The sequence below is a fragment of the Myotis nattereri genome (genome assembly GCF_964212035.1).
Source record: "Myotis nattereri genome assembly, chromosome: X".
In the NCBI taxonomy this organism is placed as follows: Eukaryota; Metazoa; Chordata; class Mammalia; order Chiroptera; family Vespertilionidae; genus Myotis; species Myotis nattereri.
Genome location: NC_138078.1, coordinates 8270310 through 8291525, shown reverse-complemented (window position 1 = coordinate 8291525; position 21216 = coordinate 8270310). Strand labels below are relative to the sequence as shown.

Genomic DNA, 21216 nt, shown 5'->3' with positions numbered 1-21216 from the left:
CAAGATTTTTTACTCCTGGGTTAGTCATAACTGGGGGAACTTTTTCTCAGGGCTTCTGGTTGCCACTAAATTCTGTCTCTGGAGGCAACTGAGCTAAGGAATTTCTTTGTCCACCTACTTCGTGCCTCATTTCAGCCTCTGCCTTCAGTGAGTGCTTAGAAACATCTTTGATGCCCTTTGTATATATTCGTTGATTTTATCACTAATTCAAACCTTATGACAAAATCTAGAGTAGGAAACAGGACTGTTAGGTATTGTAAACTTAACTTCTCACATGGGCTGGATTTGGGAAGCAATGCTGAGTAACGGAATGGGCTTAAGGTCCACATTAATGCTCTGCCATTCAACTGTGCCATGTAACCTTGAGATCATGAAGTAACCTCCCTGAGCCTCAGCTTCATCCTCTGAATACTCTTCAAGGTGCTTGTGAGGATGAATAGCAATGTGCTTAGTATTGCATTTGGCTTGTCATTGGTGCTTGGTGAAACTGAGCCCCTTTCTTCCAGCATCTCTAGAGCCACAGAACTCCATTCCGGTTTCAAACAAATACCATATGTTTTGAAGCTTGTGTTTTTGCTCCCACGGACTCTACCCTTCTTATCTTAGCCTTCTACTTCATTGTGACGCAGAAGGCTGTTCCAACTAATATGCCTCTCTTGGGGCAACCAGCAATGACACTGTTCACTCTTTTGTGCCAAGTTAAACAGACTTGCTTTGGGGATGACAGACTATCCTGTAACTGGGAAAAGCAATGATTAGTTCTGTTCTTCACTATCACAGAAGGAGCCATGAGAATAAATGCAATCAGATTAAGTTGAATCACATGAAATCACCTTTTTGTAGGTCAAATGTAGTTCAAATGCAGTTTCACATGTTTCAGCCTTATAGTTTGATAGGCCTTTTAATCTAATAGTAGATGGTCACTAGTAAATATCACTTGCAAATTTCCATGGTCAATGATGTAAAGCAGCTCTTTGGTCAGCAGGGCAGGCTTGGATTACATGAGGCAATGAGTATAAAAGTGCTGTATAGGCCATAAACACTAGTTAAATGCAAAGTATTTCCTGAATTAATTGTGGACACGTAATATTTTAACCCGGGATTGATAAACTTTTTTAAAAATTTAGATAAATTTCAGTAACTGCATTTTTAACATGAAGTTTCACAAGAGAAAAAAGTCTGTTCTTGGTGTGCTATTTGTTGATTGCTCTAGATATGTTCAACTGGAATATACCCAGAGGAATACACATCCAGGTGAGGGCTGAGAGGAAGGACCATCCAGATACAAAATAAAGTAGAGCTTCTTAGGGCTTGGTTTCATTGAATAGCTCATACAAAGCTTGGTCCCAGGAGAGTAAATAATTCCATTGTCAGCTGTTAATCCATTTAGCCAAAAATTAGACAAATGTGCAAAATCTGTTCCATTCCTCCCAGGAACCCAGGGTTAATTCTAAGCTACCGTGGCTAACTCCTGGTATGGATGTGAAGGGCCCAAATGACAAGAAAGTTTGCATCCCTCCCAACTCATCACAACACAAGTGCATACTATTCTTTCTATTCTCATATAGTCAGGTTCTTAGGGCGATCATCTCTATCTAACTTCTGGGAAAGGTGACTTAGCCATTTTTTAATCCACAGATTGAGGATGTCATTCAACATGTAGTCCCCAAACAAAGCTAATCTCTATTACGGAAGCCATTTGGTGCATGAATCGACTTTGAAACCAATAACTGACTGCTACTTTTGGCATAAACAAAAAACTTAAGTAGTGTGCCCGTGCCCTGTGGACAAGTTCATTTATTTTTGTTCAATGTGCACTTTCATAATAAGCTGAGCTTGGCTCATGTGAACAGCCTCTAAATTTTTTATTTACCTCCGTGTTCTCCATTCTTCAAGATAACACCAAATTGTTTATAGGGCAAAGCGGGAAATCCAGGACTTGTTAATGAGGCAGAAGGCCAGGTTCAGTGGGGGAGTGAGCACAGCCAGAACAACAGGGTTTAGTCATCCCCATTTGTGGGGAATCATCAAATCAACAGGGAGGAGCCTGTCTTCACCAAGCTGGGAGGATCATCTTGCTGAGGAACATCACTCCTGCCAGCCGCTGCACCTTCCTTGCCAGCAGCAGCCATTGGTGGGAAGACTGCTTTGTTTATTGCTTAATCTATCACTATTGAGCTGCCTGCCTTAGGGAGGCTCAATTTAAGATAGATTGAAAGGTAGTGTCTGTCAATTGAATAAACACAGATGGTTTTCCACAGAAAAAAATTGATTTTTTTCCTTGCCAACGACATAAGCGCTAAATGTGATTATCTTTGGAAGCCAGGCGTGAAATGTCTTAGTTCCAAGCCTCTGCCACACTCCACCCTAGAAGAGAGGTGATATTACATGAGAGTGTGGGTCTATCTCACTGTTAATTTAAGTTCTTGAAGTGAAATAAAAATTTGACTTTCCTAGAGAAGAGTCTGATTAAGTCCACCCCAATTAGCTTTGAGTCAATCCAGCAGTTGATTCATACAATAGTTTTACCAGTCTTAGGTCACTGGCTGGCAAAGGCCTCCTCCAACCCTTTAAGTCTCAAAGAGGTTACAAGATTGCCTAAAGACACACAGCTAAACGTAGACTTCATTCTCCTCACTGTTAGGCCTAAAGCTGGGGAGGAGAACAGACACAATCCATGCCATGAGAGTAAGCAACTAAGGGAGACATTAAGATAAGTCATACTTCCAAATGTCTTTGGAAGCAGGTAGATCAAAGATGCTTGAACAAGTTATGCTAGGTACCCAGAATGCTACATATACCTCCTTAACAACTACCTAGGAATGAAGTCAGTTACACTCAAAAGTTTGAAGAAAGTCAAGGGTAAAATTGTAGAGCAGTGGTTCAAGATAGCAAGCACATGGATATAGAAGGGTGAATAGGAAGAGTACCCTTTGTATAATGAGGACATTGAGCAATTTGTTTTCTTATGTCTCATTCAGCTCTAATTCTAAAACATAACAAGCTAATGGGGCATCATTCATACAAATCATTCCAAGGAGTCCCTGAAAGTTATAAAACAGCGAGTCTCCTTTCATTTCATGAACGTGACCATGAATGTGGAGTGGCAGTTCAAGGATTTGCCAAGAGAAGTTGTTGCAAGGGTAGCAGAAGTGGGGAAACTGTGAGCATGTGGGTTCCATAAATGCTTTAGACACAGAACTAGAAATAATGATGAGACTCAGAGGCTTTTAGCCATAGAAGGGAACTTAACACTATCCTCTCATTCTAGGGATGAAAAAATGAGTCTAGAGAAGGGATATTGATAGCTAAGGTCATTTAGCTAGAGACAAAATTGGAATGTCAAGCTAAAAATCTTGGTTCTTTCAGCTACACTACCTGTCTTGATTTTGAAATTGTTCAGTGTAATTGTGGACTACCAGAAAAGCAGGCATGTCCAGCATAAAAGTTCATGCAGCAAACAGAAGTGAAGCAGTTTTACTCCAGCTAATATAACTCTAAACACACATCTTTGCAACTGTCTTGGTCCTAACTTCTAAAGATCCACAGACAGTGAGGGCTTCCTTGTATCAAGAGACAAACATCTTTTAATATGTGTCATGTGCAAAAGAGTTCTGATTGTTCTATCTCACCTGGATGGAGAAAACTAGAACTAAAATGATCTTGGGATGCAAGGGATATACATTAGGGCATATTTGCAGAATTTGGATTTATCATTAGCATGTTTGCAATCTGTCAAAATGGCCTGTCCTTGAATAAAAACAACAAAACAAAACAAAACAAAACAACAACAAAAAACTTGATTCGGGTTTCTAGAGTAAGATGGTCAAATCATTTTACTCACTTAGAAAAAGAGAAATACTTAAAGCCACTATTTTTATGCACATGGGCTGTTTTGTGAATACTCTTAAGTAGAAACAATATATCTAATGTAGCTGTTTTTAATCAGTTCTTAAAGAGAAGTCCTCTGTAACTTTGTTGTACATATTCAGGTAGAAATAAATATTACTGAATTTGTATTAATTTCTTCCCGCAGACTACAGGTGAATCACTTGTTAAATGTAAACATGTTTCTACTTTCACTCACATATGATCCTTTTTCCTCCTATGAAGCTACCGCTTCGATATAATCTAGGTACGTACATTTGACTGAAAATCCTATATACCAAAAATAAACACTATAGTTTATGCACTTATAATGTTTGGTGAATTGATAGCATGATCAATTCCTCCTACCCCAAAAGGATTTCTCTTCTATAGTGGAACTGAGTATAATTGGGTAACCACGAGAAGAACTTCCATCAACTTAGAATTCGGAATGTGAGATATTACTCCACAGTCACACATGGATCTTTACGTATGTGTCTATGTGTTTGGTTGTGTTTTTGCCTTAGGTATTTCTCCTATGTCCTCAGTGATGTCCAACACTTAGATTTGTCTCGAACCAGTTTCTAGTGTTATCAATTTGGGGACTGTCCTTCATATATGGAACTCTTTCATACGGCCAACTTTTCATATTAGTTTCAAAAAATTTTTTCTTGCTTTGTGATTATAAATATTCCTGAAATATGACTCAAATCATAGTTTTAAAGCACTAGCTCCTGCTTAAAGAAATGACAAAGTGAAGTCTTCCATGGAGTGGACATTCAATGTATAATTTCTCTACTATATAAATTTGGTTCTTCATATAGTTTCTATGACTTAATTGGCCACACCTGTATATCAGGGTTTGATGCTTAAAATAATAATTTTCTATTTGGTATCTTTTCTTAAAAAAGGTAGTTTGCTCTATATCAGAAGTATTCACAAATTAAAATGGAAAAGGTATGCCTTGATGGGCCTTTCAAACATAACAGAGATCCATTTAGGCCTCTCCCCAACCTGCCTGTATCACTCCTCAGCCTTACAAAGGGTCTTTAGAGGGTACAGAGATAACAACAGATGTGAGGGTTCTTTACCAGCCATAGAGCAAAACCAAGGGGCCACAGCCGGGCAGGGTCAATGGTCAGTCTAGACATACCCCTCATGACAGATGTTTCCATTGATAAGACTGAAGGTGGCTGCAGAGGGGTTGGTACTCTTGAGGGAGGTCATGCAGGTGGTACTTCTGCCGGTGCTGTGAGACCGGGTTAATAGGCCAGGCTGGCAACAGAGGAGCTGGGTGTTGAACTGCTTCCTAAAACTCTTGCTCAGCAGGTAGAGGGCAAAAGGGTTGACACAGGAGTTGGTGAAGGCCAGGAGGCGGGCGCAGATACTGGTGACAAAGTGAAGCATGGAGGTGTCCACCTTGGAGTAGTGGTAGGAGCGGTACAGGTAGATGACATGGTTGGGGAGCCAGCAGAAGGCAAAGAGGCCCACAAACACTAGCACTGTCTTGGCAAGGCGCTTCCGGGATTCAATCTGAGGAGAGAGTCACACACAGAGAGGACAGAGGGACCAAGGAACAGTGTGGGAGGATTTCAGAGAAACAAAGATTCAGAGAAAAAAAAAAGACAGGGAAAAAGAATTAGGGAAAGAGACAAGCTCATAAAGCCATAGAAAAAGAGTTTAATGGGAGAAAGGGGACAAGAGAGAATCAGATAAATGAGAGAAAAGCAACAGAAACAGACAGAAAAAGAAAAAGAAAAAAAAGTCAGAAACACAGAAATTAAAATGCCAGGAAGCAGAAATCCATGAAGTAGAATACAGTTAGACCATGCCACTAAGAACAGATTTTTAACTAAAGTTGATTGTATGCTTGAATGGATTGCATACTGAAATTCTAGTAAATGCTCTGCTTCTTCTCAAGAGGGCATTGGTACAGTTTATCAGTCATATGACTTCATGTCTTTCTCCACAGTTAAAACCTTCTAATTCCTCTGATGCTCAAAGAAGCAATTAGCTTTGTTCTTCCTCAATGGCCAAACCAAGACAATTAGCTATATTATTATTATTATTATTATTATTATTATTATTATTATTTCATTTCTGGACTATACTATACAGAAAGGGTCTTAGGTAAAATGGGCTGAGCATCTCCTTTGGCTCCCTACTCCCTCTGCTACTGCAAGGGGAAGCATCTTTCTCATTAAAGAATTTGGGATACAATATACGTTCGCTATTGAGAGGTCTTTCAAGTAGGGAGACAGTTTCACTAAGAACTCACCCTCCTCCTACAATTAAGGCCTCCCCCTCCCCCAGAAAGAAACTATAAAGGGTGAAGCCTCCAACTGAGTCAGCTATACATTGAAATGAATGGGGCGTCTTTAAGTTTCTCCATCATTAATACATAATCTACATTTGGAGTGGGAGGCAAGAACTGGCATAGAAGAGAAAGTGAGAGCCCCTGGTTTCTACAATTCTTACCTCAAGGATGAAATTATAGGGGTTTACATGGATGGGCAAGAGAGTCTAAGATATATAGAGGGCATCCTGAATTCTGGGCAGTCTAAGGTGTACATATGCTCTCTTTTGCAATCCTCCAACAGCCTTACAATACAGAGGTTATTACCCTATGCCATGCATAAAGGAATTGAGGCTCAGATAAGTCATAAAACCTGGATTTGAACCTACATCAGTGTGAGCCTGTCTTAATCAAACTACTTCTTTTTATTCAATGAGCCCCATCTTCCTGCCCCCTCTGCTTTTCCCCCACATAGAAATCTTCTTCCTATCCAAACAATGTGATTGGAATTTAAATAAGTCACATTCCTGTGAGCCTCAATATTTTATTTTTTAAGTGATAAAACAACACTTTTTCAGATATTTCTCAAAAAGAAACCCATACTCCAAATCCTGCGGGTTTTCAACACTTCCTTAGCTTAGGTCTTTAATAAGACAACAAGATTATAAAGGGCACCTGAATTCCTGGGGCTTCTGTGGCTAGGAGTTTCCATTTACCATCTGGAAACTTGATCACCCATCTTCTCTAATGGCAGAATCAGGTGACATGACCATGACAATACTGTACTTGTCAGTGGAGTCCAAAAGAAATGCAAGGGATCAAACCTCCAAGTAGGAAATTAATCAATCCTAAGCACCTACCTGCTTCTTGACATGTATATTCCCTTCCACAGGCAAATTGTAAGCACTCTGGATCAGATTTTTGGCAATGAAGTAGTAGTAGACAGAAATAATCGACAGTGGGATGATGTAGAAGATCAGAAAGGAAGCCATGGAGTGGATTTTGGGATGTAGCTCATTAGAGTGTGGGTATGGGGCACAGCTGATGAAGGTCTGATTGGTGCTTTCCTCATGGAAAGGATGTAGATCAGAAAACACAGCTTCTGGAATGGCCAGAAGCATCGAGATGATCCAGATCAATGCGGCTTTGAGGCAGATCTTCATCAGGGCATGAGAGGCCTGGATATCCATTGGCCGGACGATGGCTTTGTACCTGGGGCAGGAAAGAGGAAATGTTCTGTGTAAGTTGCACAGTATTATTATGGATACTAGGGCCAGGACTAGGGTGAGGCAAATGAGGCACTTGGGTGCAATATCTAAGGAGGTGCTCACTCTCAGGTTCATGCAAGTGCCCACTTGGTACACAACCCTGACAGTGAGTGGCTACTTTAATGTTGCACGCCAAGTACCTCACTCACCTTATTCTAGTCCAGGCCCTGAAAGATGCCTTCCCCTTTCTCCAGCAGTAATGTTCTGCCCACATTCTCTCTTGATTTTTAAGATTAATTCTAAGGAAAGATAAAGTTTCATTTTTCTTCTTAAATTATAAGAATTAATAACAAAGCATGTTTAAAGGACACAGGGACAAGAAGGTTCACTTTTTTTTTAACAAAGCCTTCATTTTGAGTATTCAAATGCAGTGTAGGGAACCTTAAGTCATTGAGTAATTACATATATATTTTTTTCTTTTTCAAAGTATATAGAATGAATAGTCTGCTGAAAACATTACACACAGGAGCATCCCTATAATTATCAAAGTAATCTTTCCCCAGACCTCCTACTTCCAGCCTCATCTTCTCTTGTAGTATTTAGTCCTTCCTGGTTCCTGTACCACATGTGTCCCTGTCTTAGATCAGGTGTCTTTGACTTGACACTAGGATGAAGTCAGGAGGACAAAGAGTTTATTGGGGAGTAATACCTGTGAAAGGAAAAAGGGAAGGAAACAGGATTGGGCAGAGGGAGCTGTCAGACTCTGATACAGACCTGACAAGGTCTACACCAGTCAAGGTGACTAACCATCTTAGCTTGCTTGAAAATTTCCCAGTTTTAGCACTGAAAGTCCTACATCCTGGAAAATCTCTGAGTCCCAGTAAATTGAAACTGTTGGTTACCCAACACCAGTTCAGTGGGAAGCTCAGGAACAACGATTGTCCAATGAAGGAGTCCTATCTTGGATAGAATTGCCAGGCCCTTTGTATCACCACCTTGCTTAGCTGAGGTCACACGCTTTTGGCCACCCAAAAAGAGTGTGACATCAGTTATTATCTGGTTCAGTCACTGGGTAGGAACTGTCTAAGAAGAACATGACTATAGCTTGAAAGCTTAAGTGGGCCCTGGTTTAATTTCTTTTAACCAGTCTATGTCCTGTTTCTAAATTCTCCATTCCGTTCCTGTCTCCCTCTTTTCTTCATGCCCAATCTCAGAGTTTCCATTCATCTGAATTCTACCCTTCCAAATTCCAGCTTATAAGTATCAACTTGATAAAGCTTTTGCCAGCCAATCTGCACCTCAATCATTCCTATTCTTTCTCCTAACCTGTTTAATTTTATGACAGGATTATTGACTCTTCTCATTTTATGCTTACTATGCACTATCTTGAATTGTTTTCTAGATTTCCATGGATCTACTTGACTTTTTTTTACTTGACTTTCTCATAACTTTCCTGAAGTCAGAAACTTATATCTTCTCCTCTTCTCTTCTGTCTATAATTCTAAAAATACTCCAGGTCCCTTGTCCTGCATACCACTTATTTCAAAGTAGATGTGCAGCAAATACTAATTGATCAATAATATGTGACTTGCAGATGCATCTCTTATTTCAACTCCTCACAAATGAGAGAGAACAGATCCACTTTTACATATTTAGTAAGCATCATTCTTCCATAGAGTGACAAATTCACTCCTGTGATAATTTGGGGCTCATGACAATTGTTTCCCACTTTTGAAAACATCTGTGCTTCATTTTTTAAATGCAAACATTGAAAAGGTCAAAAATGTTCTTTGCAACAAGATTAATGTGTGAAAGCTATTCTTGGCAAGTAGCAGTAGCTGGCTCCCACACCCACAGTTGGAAGGAAACCTTTGTCCAGGGAAAGGTTTGTCTTTTATTCAAATATGGGCAGTTTGTCTATTTTTAAGGATCCAGTATTTCAGCCCTTATTTGTCCATAATCACCTTCTGAAGTCCGTAGGAATTGTAGAACAAGAATCCTTTTTAAATGTCCATTACAATTCTAATGCACACTACCTAGAGAAGACGGAGGTGAAGAGAAAACCAAATGAACTAAATGAATCTCTAGGGTAAATGACAATTGTCAACCTTTAAATTAGAATTTTAATACCTAATAATAATATAACAATTGATGAAACTATTAAACATTGGCTTTATTTTCTCCTGAGGATAACACCCATAATGTTTCTGAAGAAATGTGAAGCAATTATTAGCTGGCTTATAAAATGACTATAATCCAGAGCAATGGAATCTTTTCAAAAAATATATTTTTATTGGTTTTGGAGAGGAAGGGAGAGGGAGAGAGAGAGATAGAAATATCAATGGTGAGAGAAAATCACTGATCTGCTGCCTCCTGTATGCCCCACATTAGGGATTGAGCCCACAACCCAGGCATGTGCCCTGACTGGGAATTGAAGAGCAACCTCCTAGTTCACAGGTCGACACAGCTACTGAGCCATGCTGGCCGGGCTAGAGCAATGTAATCTTATCTCCCTTTGTGCCATTACTCTCCAAATGGAGAACTTGATGATCTTGGGTACCCATGAAATCATTATCTTTAAGCATGTAAAATATTACAGTCATCCTTTTCTGTTCTTCACTCCAGATCAAATAACTCCAATGTTGTTTATTGTGTTACTCCTTTTTAAAATACTCCAGTTTCCTATGGGCTCTAATATGAACTTGGGACCACACAGATCTGATTCTTAATGGTGATACTACCAACTAGCTTTATGGTCTTGAACAAATCACATACTCTTTGCACCTCAATATTTTTATCCCTGAACCTTCAGTATAATTAATAACTGACTCAGGCAAAAATCATGAAACCAGCAAGGGAGAGATTTTAGGAAACACAATATTCACATAATCTCAAAGAGTCTCCCTGTAGATTACTATCTAATTGCAAAGGGGAAAATGTACCTTTATGATGGGGAAATCTGGAGGTCATCTCTTTTAATCAAATGGTCAAACCCAGGGTGAACTTCTCCATTAGCCAGAGTAGGCTTAAAGTCTGGGGCCCATGACATCTTTAGGAGCTCAGGAAAATGTTTTAATTTATTTTAAAACCAGAAGAGCACTAGCTGGTTTTGCTCAGTGGATAGAGCATCAGCCTGCAGACTAAAGGGTCCCAGGTTCAATTCCGGTCAAGGGCACATCTTCAAGTTGCGGGCTCAATCCCCAGACGGGGGTGTGCAGGAGGCAATTAATCAATGATTCTCTCTCATCATTGATGTTTCTACCTCTCTCTCCCTCTCCTTTCCTCTCTGAAATAAATAAAAATATATTTTGAAAAATAAGGAGAACAATGAATTATATTAATCCCTATGCCAATACAATTATAAAATATAATTCTTAATATTTTTATGAAGAAAGGTTCTCATAAAGGTAAAGTGCCAATGACCCATGAAATTCATAAAATGGCCCTGATCAAATTGAGCATCATCAATAGTGGGACAATCTAAGATCTTGTACCTCCTGATGCAATGCAATAGGAAGAACATAACATTGCCTATACAGTATTCTTGCTTCCAACTTTAAAATTTTTATTTTATTTATTTTTAAATTTATTTTTCCATCACCATTTATCTTCTCTGTGCCCTCTTCTACCTCCCTCCGTTCCTCTCCCTCCCGCCATCACTCTCCACACCCCCCAACACCCCACTCCCCCTGCCCCGCAACAGAGCTGTCTGCCTGCTCTCTATGAGTCTGTCTCTATTTTGTTTGGTAGTTCAGTTTGTTCATTAAATTCCACATATGAGTGAAATCACATGGTACTTGTCTTTCTCTGACTGGCTTATTTCACTTAGCATAATGTTCTCCAGGTCTATCCATGTTGTCACAAAGGGTAAAATTTTCTTTTTTTATGGTAGAGTAGTATTCCATTGTGTAAATGTACCACATCTTTTTTATCCACTCATCTACTGATGGACACTTGTTGTCCCCAATTTTTTTAAACTTTAATTTAACTAATGAGGAAACAGACAAATCCAATCCTGGCACATTCTACAAAACAACTCACTTGTATTCATCAAAGCAAGTCAACATCATTTAAAAAAATTTAAACATCACCTGAGGATATGTTTTCATTGAGTTTTAGAGGAGAGAGAGAGAGAGAGAGAGAGAGAGAGAGAGAGAGAGAGAGAGAGAGAGAGAGAGAAAGAAACATCAATTGGTTGCCTCCATAGGCATCCTGACCGGGGATGGAACCCACAACCTAGGCTACGGGACGATGCTCCCACCAATTGAGCCACCAGGCCAGGGCAGTCAACATCATTATTTTAGAAGAATTCTAGGGAGCTATTGTTTTATCTTAAAAAGATTTAAAAAATATAACAAGCAATCCTTTTGCCAATATATACTTATATCAAATCATTATGTTGTATACCTTAAACTTATCCAATGTTACTGGGGAAAAAAGAGATATAACAACCAAATGCAATGCATGTGCTTTGATTTGATCCTAGATTTTTTTTAAAAAGCTATAAAAGACATTTTCTGGGACAATGGGGGAAATTTGATTATAGTTGCCTATTAGATGGCATTAAGGAATTATTGTTAATTTCGTTAGGTATGATAATGGCATTGGGATTATGTAGAAGAGTGTCCTTGTTCTTAGGAAATACACACTGAAATAAATACTTAGGAGTAAAAGGTCAGAGTGTTTGCTCCTTATTTTCCATAGTTGAGCAAAACAAAAGAAACACACACACACACACATGCTTTTTAGAAAAAGCACAAGAATAAAATTCACCTTCTTGTAAATTGCAATTTCCCTTCCATTGTGTTCTCTCCCTGTAGGCACCCATTTGCTCTGTGAGAGCAACCCTACTTTGGGAAGTTGAGTGCATGTCAGCCATTTGCTCTTTAGTATGGATCGAAGTCAATGTGATCACCGTATGTAAAGTCCTACCTCTAATTGCAATGTGCCAAAGAGATACATTTTGGGGTGGCAAATTGTGCTCCCCTTCACTGATATTGGGATTAAGAAAGAAAACCAAATAAATAATCAGGATGCTTGTTTTTCACCTGCATTGACCATGGTGAAAGTAGTGTGTTTCTAGGCAAACACAGAATTCCTGTTCTTCCTGGAGTATGTTATACTAAATCTCCTGTCTCTTTCATCCCCATATATGCACACTGAAGTTCAAATGTGGCCTCAGGCCTAGAGTGAGGTCTGGACTCTTTCATATATTCAGAGGCCTCAGGGCCTAATGAGGCCATGAGTGAGACCTTAGAGCCAAAGTGAAAAATGGCTTCTTGCAAGGGCTAGAAACCAGAGGCTGTACCGAGGCTAAGAAAAGAGCCATTGACATGGGGAAGGTATCAGAAATGCAGGTGCTGGTCTTGGGATATGAGGGATATAGAAGCTGAGGTATAAAATGGGAAGAGAGATGCAAGCAATTGTTGGACATCTGATGGTGCTTTGGCAGAAGATGGCAACTATTGAACCTTGGGCCCAAAATGAGTTTCAGCAGGATGATCTAATTCTAAAGCTCAGTGTTAATCTTGTAAGGGAGCCATCAGGAAGGATCTAATCAGGGTGAAATATTACAGTTGCCAGTGGGTATATTTAAAATGACAAAGGAGAGCAGTCACCCAGTTAAATTTCAGTAGATGTGCAAACAACCTGGCACAAGTTGTTCCTAGGCCATTCCTCAAAAATGTTATGAAGGGAAGAACATATATTTATAACTTGCTGGACTTTTATAGAAACTTATGAGCCAAAAAGTTTGAAGAAGGTTTACAAATCTCATTTCCAAATTGTAGTTAGACATGGCCTGCATTTACTCTATTGCATAGCATAAAAGATACACAGAATGGGGAAAAATCACTCATGCTTTGGGGTGGAAGGTATAATAGCCTCTGAGTCATAAACTGTCTTTATAAATTGTCATTCAACCCCAAACAGACCCTGAGACAAGATTTGGGTGCAAGTAGTTTTTTGGGGGGAGGGAATCCCAGAAAGCACAGCAAGAAAATAGAAGGCAATAAGGGTTACCAATCTGCATAACTTGAACACAGGCCTGTTGGGCACCCCTCTGAGAGACTGTGGTAAGCACATTCCAGAACTGTGCCATCAGGGGGTGAGGAGGCCGGGCTGTTTACCTATCAACTCCCATTGCTTTGGCCCCAAACTTCCCTTGGCCAGGTATGAACTCAGGTAAGAAAAACACAGGAAGCCCAGGTCCATTAGTGACCCCCGATGTGCAAGGGATATGAACAGCCCACCAACAGCACCAACTATGTAAATTCTTCTCCCAGTCCAGTCAGTTAACCAAACATATCTATAGAAAATGAAATATCAGAGATAATTTTATTTTTTAAATGTATTTCAAATGATTGGGGATAAAAATAGAATTTCTGAATTATCTCAATTAAATGCATTTTTTTTTAAAAAAATAAGAATCATTAAAGCTCAAAAATGCCATTATGGCATATGAATCACTGTGTGTAATTATAAAAACGTAACAGCACTGTATTTAAATAACCTTTTGTGAGAGGCTTAATGCATGGTGAAATCATCACTCAACTTTGTAGCTTATTGGGTCCTCTAGTGCAGGAGGTTCATCCTGACAGTGTTGGGGAGGTATCACTGACTGAATGGAGACTGAGAGCCATGCATTCTGCTCCTATTTCCATAATTAGCTATTTTTGCATAAGCATGCTGTCTTGATTTCTTTTTATTTTATATTTAACAAAAACTTATATAGCACTTAACTAAGTGCCTAGTACAGCTCCCTCAACACTTCTCAAGAAATAATTTTTTTAATCCTTTAGAACAATACTATGAAGTCGGTACGACTGTTGTCATCCTGTTCTTATAGATGAAGAAACAGGCACAAAGAGGTTGAATAACTTTCCCAAGGTCACACAGCTACCAAGTGGCAGAGCTAGGGTTTGAACAGAGGTGGCCTGGCTCCTGTTGTCCAAAGTTAAACCACAAGACTTTAATGCCTTAATTTTCTTCATCTGTGAATCAGAACTAATGATATTAACCTTACTTGCTATGAAGACAAGCTAAATGAGGTGTTTCAAAAGTTTTTCAAAATCTAGGAAACACTGTTTAAATAAAAGGTTATTATTGCTTTTCTTGAAAAGGAATGACTGTCCACTAGAATGTCAAGTGGTCAAGATTTCAACAGTAGCCTTTCAATTCCCTTATGAACATAAATAACAATTATGGTAATGGTGTACCCACTCTTTGACCAGGAATTCTAACATTTCATAAAGAATGTAACACACAAAGAAAGCCCACTGCATGGGAGAACATATTTACCAATGCTATTTCAAATAAGAGTTTAATCTCCAAAATTTACAGAGAACTCATACAACTTAACAAAAGGAAGATAAACAATCCAATAAAAAAATGGGCAAAGGACCTAAATAGACACTTTTTGAAAGAGGACATACAGAAGGCCAAGAGACATATGAAAACGTGCTCAAAGTCACTAATCATCCGAGAGATGCAAATCAAAACAACAATGAGGTACCATCTCACACCTGTCAGAATGGCTATCATCAACAAATCAATAAATGACAAGTGCTGGCGAGGATGTGGAGAAAAAGGAACCCTCATGCACTGCTGGTGGGAATGCAGACTGGTGCAGCCACTGTGGAGAACAGTATGGAGTTCCCTCAAAAAACTAAAAATGGAACTCCCATTCCACCCAGTGCTCCCACTTCTAGGAATATATCCCAAGAAACCAGAGACACCAATCAGAAAGGATATATACTCCCCTATGTTCATAGCAGTACAATTTACAATAGCTAAGATTTGGAAACAACGTAAGTGCCCATCAGCAGATGAGTCGATTAAAACACTGTGGTACATCTACACAATGGAATACTACGCCATTATAAAAAAGAAGGAACTGGAGGAGCAAGATGGCGGCGGTATAGGCAGACGCGTCCCAGGTCCTGTCCCGGAGCAAATGGAGTGAGCAGCTGAAACTAGTAACATCCACCCCGAATTGGCGAAATTGCTCAGCTGGTGAGACGGTTTGCAGCCGGGAAGAGCAGAACTCCCCTGGAAAGGTAAAAAACCCAGGGATTTGGGCAGGAAAGTTTGCCAGACCTCTGAACCCAGAGAGTCGGAGGGAGACCGCGTGGCAGCCGCGTCCCTTGGGACAGGCACAGCCCCTGACAGGGGAAAGGAGAACCGCGGGATTCCTGGCGCCGCCAGGAAAATTGAGAGCTGGGTTCTGTGATCACAGAGGACTGAGCCTAAAGGGGGCAGCCTGAAGAGCTGACCAGACCATGCAGTCCCGGTAAGAGAAGAAGCTTACAGAAACCAAGCCTTCCCCGTTTCCGCGGCCGGCGTTTGTTTGTTTGTTTTTACTGAATCCTGTTCATGGGACATTTCGGATACACTCACCTGTGCTGAAGAGAGGGAGAGTGTGCGGAGGAGTGGAATCTGGGGAGAGACTGAGGAGAGAAGGGGGGCCGGGAGAGGTGGCAGCGAATTGAGTGCTGAGACACCCCCGAGCCCAGGTCTGGGGCAGACATTCTCTCCAGAGAGTGAGACTCCTCCCCCCAGCCCCCAGGCAAGGACCACAGCCACACCCAGATTCCACCCTGTAGGAGATCAAGGATTAAAATAACCTGATCAGTCCCTGGGAGTTAACAGGGTCTGGCCTATAGAGGGATTTTCAATCCCAGCAACAACACAGCGCCGGTAACTAACTATTACGCAGCCAGCTCTGGGCAGTGAACCTCCACTGGACAGAGAGGCCCTATAGCCTCAGAGGCCAACCCCAGAACACTGCCACCCAGAGGCTGACCCACAAACTGACTCTTTGCTAAACACAAAATAAGGCAGTCTGGGAAACAAATGCGGCTTGCTTTAAAATAAGGACTGTGGTTTACAACACAGAAGAACAGTGTATCGCAGGGAAACTCAACACTCTCCTGGATACCTGGCAGGTCTAAGGCGAGCTACACTGAAGAATAGAAGAACCGAAGGACCTTCACTACTGCAATTTTTTTTTCTATTTTTTTCTTTTTTCACCTTTTAACTAAGAAATCAATTTTTTTTCTCTTTTTTCTTTTTTTTCCCTTTTTTTTCTTTCTTCTTTTTTCCATCACCTGATTTTACCCTTTTAATTACTACCTTCTTATTTTTAACCAGTATTATTACTGCTACCATTTTACCATTTTTTTTAAAGTGCCATTTTATTTTCTCTTTATTTTATTTTGGGATTAGTGTTCTCCATTCTATTTTCATCGTTATATTATTGGTTGTTTCTAGCTTGCATTCATCCCCAGGGAGCTGTTGCTGGAATTTGTTGGGATTAATGGCTGTTCCATAGGAGTATTCTCCTCATATAAAAAAGTCTCTTCCGCTCTTCCACTTCACTCTCTCTTTTCGCTCTTTTTTTTTTTCTTTTCTTTTCTCGCTTTTATTTTCCCCCCTCCTTTTTCCCAATTTCATTTTTACACTCCTTTTTTTGGTCCCTACTTTTCTTTTCTTTTTTCTCTTTTATCTTTTTCTCTTCCTTCTTCCTTATCCCCTAATTCTCTTAATTCAGGTGGTCACCTTTATTTGGGGTTATTAATATCGTGAATATATTTGTGTATAGTGCCTGGTACGTGGTGCCTTGTTGTGTTGTATTTTGTGCCTTTAAATCAACGCAGCAGATCCAAGCAACAGCAACCTCCTGAGCACCAACACCCTCTGCTGAGGAACAGCAGCTGTACGTGAAACCTCGCCCCACCAGCCAGAAGAGCCACCACAGCTGTGAACAGCACCCACCAGAGGAGCTGCTGCCAACTGAAGAGCAGGTGCTACCGCAACCGCCCGAAGAGCAACCACAGACCAAGGATTCACTGCCACCAAGGGAGCAACCACTGAACGACTCAACGTCTAGATATGTCAGTGAGATCAAACATGGGTAGACAAAGAAACCCCCAAAGGAAAGAGAAGGAGGACTCTCCAGAAAAGCAGCTAAGTAATACAGAGGCATGCAACATGACAGAAAAAGAATTCAGAATAAGGATCCTAGAGTGCATAAACCAGATGGAGGAAAAAATCGACAACCTCTGCAAGAAGCTAGAAGAAACAGATGAAAAAATCAACAACTTAAGTAAGACCCAAGAAGAAATGAAGAGTGATATAGCTGCAATGAAAAACTCCATTGAAAGTATCAACAGTAGACTAGGAGAAGCGGAGGACCGAATTAGTGAATTAGAAGACAAGGAAGCAAAACACACCCAAACTGAACTGCAATTGGAGAAAAAAATTAAAAGACAGGAGGAGAGCCTAAGGGAGCTTTGGGACAACATGAAACGAAACAACATACGAATAATAGGGGTACCAGAACAACAGAAGGATGAACAAGGATTAGAAAACCTATTAGAAGAAATAATATCAGAAAACTTCCCTGAGGTGGGGAAGAAAAAAGTCACACAAGCCCAGAGAGTCCCAAACAAGATGAACCTGAAAAGACCCACACCAAGACACATCATAATTACCATGGCAAACGTTCAGGACAAAGAGAGAATCTTACAGGCTACAAGAGAGAGACAGAAAGTTACATACAAGGAATCTCCCATTAGATTGTCAAATGATTTCTCAACAGAAACACATCAGGCCAGAAAAGAATAGACAGAAATTTACAAAGTGATGCAAAGCAAAGGACTGAATCCAAGAATACTCTATCCAGCAAGGTTATCATTCAAACTTGAAGGGGAAATAAGAAGCTTCACAGACAAAAAAAGGCTAAGGGAGTTTATCACCACCAAGCCAGCAATGCAAGGAATGCCAAAGGGACTGGTATAAAAATAAGAAATAAAAAGCTCAGGCCGAAACCGGTTTGGCTCAGTGGATAGAGCGTTGGCCTGTGGACTGAAAGGTCCCAGGTTCGATTCCGGTCAAGGGCATGTACCTGGGTTGCGGGCACATCCCCAGTAGGAGATGTGCAGAAGGCGGCTGATCGATGTTTCTCTCTCATCGATGTTTCTAACTCTCTATCTCTCTCCCTTCCTCTCTGTAAAAAATCAATAAAATATATTAAAAAAAAAAACTCAGAAAGAAAACAGCCACACAAAAACAGAAATGGCTACAAACAAGTACCTTTCAATAATAACTTTAAACGTAAACGGACTAAATGCTCCAAACAAAAGACATCGAGTGACTGAATGGATAAAAAAACATGACCCATACATCTGCTGTCTACAAGAAACCCACCTCATTAGAAGGGACTCACACAGACTGAAAGTGAAAGGATGGAAAAATATCTTTCATGCAAATGGAAAGGAAAAGAAAGCTGGGGTAGCAATACTTATATCGGACAAAATAGACCTCAAAGTGAAGGCCATAACAAGAGATAAGGAAGGCCACTTCATAATACTAAAGGGATCAATACAACAAGAAGATATAACTCTGGTAAACATATATGCACCCAATGCAGGAGCACCCAAATTCATAAAAAAAACTCCTGGAAGATATCAAAGGAGAGATCGACAACAATACAATCATAGTAGGGGACTTTAATACACCACTGACAACACTGGATAAGCCCTCTAGACAAACAATCAGCAAAGATACAGCAATCCTAAATGACTCACTAGATCAGATGGACTTAATAGACATCTTCAGAACACTTCACCCCAAAGCCAGGGAATATACATTCTACTCAAATGCTCATAAGACATATTCAAAAATAGACCATATATTGGGTCACAAGCAAAGTATCCACAAATTCAAGAAGATTGAAATCATAAAAAGCGTCTTCGCAGACCATGATGGCATAATATTAGAAATAAACTACAATAAAAACAACCCAAAATACTCAAACACTTGGAAGCTGAATAGCATGTTATTAAATATTGATTGGGTTACCAATGAAGTCAAAGAAGAAATTCGAAACATCCTGGAAACGAATGACAATGAAAACACAACAATCCAAAACCTATGGGACACAATGAAAGCAGTCCTGAGAGGGAAGTTTATAGCTCTACAGGCCTATCTCAAAAAACAAGAAAAAATGGTAGTAAATCAGCTAACTCTACAACTCAAAGAATTAGAAAGAGAGCAACAAGAAAACCCCAGAGTGAGCAGAAGGAAGGAGATAATAAAGATTAGAGCAGAAATAAATGACATAGAGACCAAAAAAACAATACAGAAAATCAATGAAACCAAGAGCTGGTTCTTTGAAAGGATAAACAAGATTGACAAACCTCTAGCCAGACTCACCAAGAAGCAAAGAGAGAGGACCCAAATAAACAAAATCAGAAACGATAGAGGCGAAATAACAACAGACCCCACAGAAATACAAATGATTGTTAAAAAATACTATGGACAGCTCTACTCCAACAAACTAGACAACCTGGAGGAAATGGACAAATTCCTAGAAAAATACAACATTCCAAAACTCAATCAGGAAGAATCTAAAAATCTCAACAGGCCAATAACTATGGAAGAAATTGAAGCAGTCATCAAAAAGCTTCCAGCAAACAAAAGCCCAGGACCAGACGGCTTCACAGGGGAGTTTTACCAAACATTCAAGGAAGAACTAAAACCTATCCTCCTCAGACTACTACAAAAAATTCAAGAGGAAGGAACACTTCCAAGCTCATTCTATGAAGCCAGCATCAGCCTAATACCAAAACCAGGTAAAGACAACACAATGAAAGAGAATTACAGGCCAATATCCCTCATGAACATAGATGCCAAAATCCTCAACAAAATCTTAGCAAATCGGATCCAGCAGTACATCAGAAAGATCATACACCATGACCAAGTAGGATTTATCCCAGGGATGCAAGGATGGTACAATATCCGCAAATCAATAAACGTGATACATCACATAAACAAATTGAAAGAAAAAAACCACATGGTCATATCAATTGATGCAGAAAAAGCATTTGACAAAATTCAACACCCATTTTTGATAAAAGCTCTCAGCAAGGTGGGAGTAGAAGGATCATACCTCAACATAATAAAAGCCATATATGACAGGCCCACAGCCAACATCATACTCAATGGACAAAAACTAACACCATTTCCCCTAAGAACAGGAACAAGACAGGGATGCCCCCTCTCACCACTCCTGTTCAACATAGTACTGGAAGTGTTAGCCATTGCAATTCTGCAAGAAGAAGAAATAGAAGGCATCCAAATTGGAAAAGAGGAAGTAAAACTGTCCTTATTTGCAGACGACATGATATTATACATACAAAACCCTAGAGACTCCATCAAAAAGCTACTAGACTTAATACATGAATTTGGCAATGTAGCAGGATACAAAATTAACCCCAAGAAATCTGAGGCATTTCTATACACCAATAGTGAACTTTCAGAAAGAGAGATTATAAAAACAATCCCGTTTACCATCGCACCAAAAAAATTAAGCTACCTAGGAATAAACTTAACTAAAGAGGTAAAAGACCTCTACTCAGAAAACTATAGGACGTTGAAAAAAGATATAGAGGAAGACATAAACAGATGGAAGAACATACCGTGTTCATGGATTGGTAGAATCAACATCATTAAAATGTCCATACTACCCAAAGCAATCTATAAATTCAACGCACTTCCCATTAAAATACCAACGGCATACTTCAGAGATCTAGAACGAACTCTCCAAAAATTCATCTGGAATAAAAAAAGACCCCGGATAGCTACAGCAATCCTGAAAAAGACCAAAGTAGGTGGGATCTCAATACCAGATATCAAGTTGTATTACAAAGCCACTGTTCTCAAAACTGCCTGGTACTGGCACAAGAATAGGCATATAGATCAATGGAATAGAATAGAGAGCCCAGAAATCGGCCCGAACCAATATGCTCAATTAATATTTGACAAAGGAGGCAAGAACATACA

At 39.8% G+C, this 21216-nt stretch overlaps 1 protein-coding gene across 1 annotated transcript in view; it reads right to left on the bottom strand.

Moving 5' to 3' along the window:
* Positions 1-4771: 4771 nt before the first annotated feature.
* Positions 4772-21216, bottom strand: part of GRPR (gastrin releasing peptide receptor) — a 40752-nt gene continuing 24307 nt past the window's right edge. The window contains exons 2-3 of the mRNA XM_081081849.1: positions 7024-7375; positions 4772-5400 (exon numbers count right to left, since the gene is read on the bottom strand). Of these exons, the coding sequence (XP_080937975.1) occupies positions 5011-5400; positions 7024-7375 (742 nt within the window). The 3' untranslated portion in view covers positions 4772-5010. The remainder of the gene's footprint in view (positions 5401-7023; positions 7376-21216) is intronic.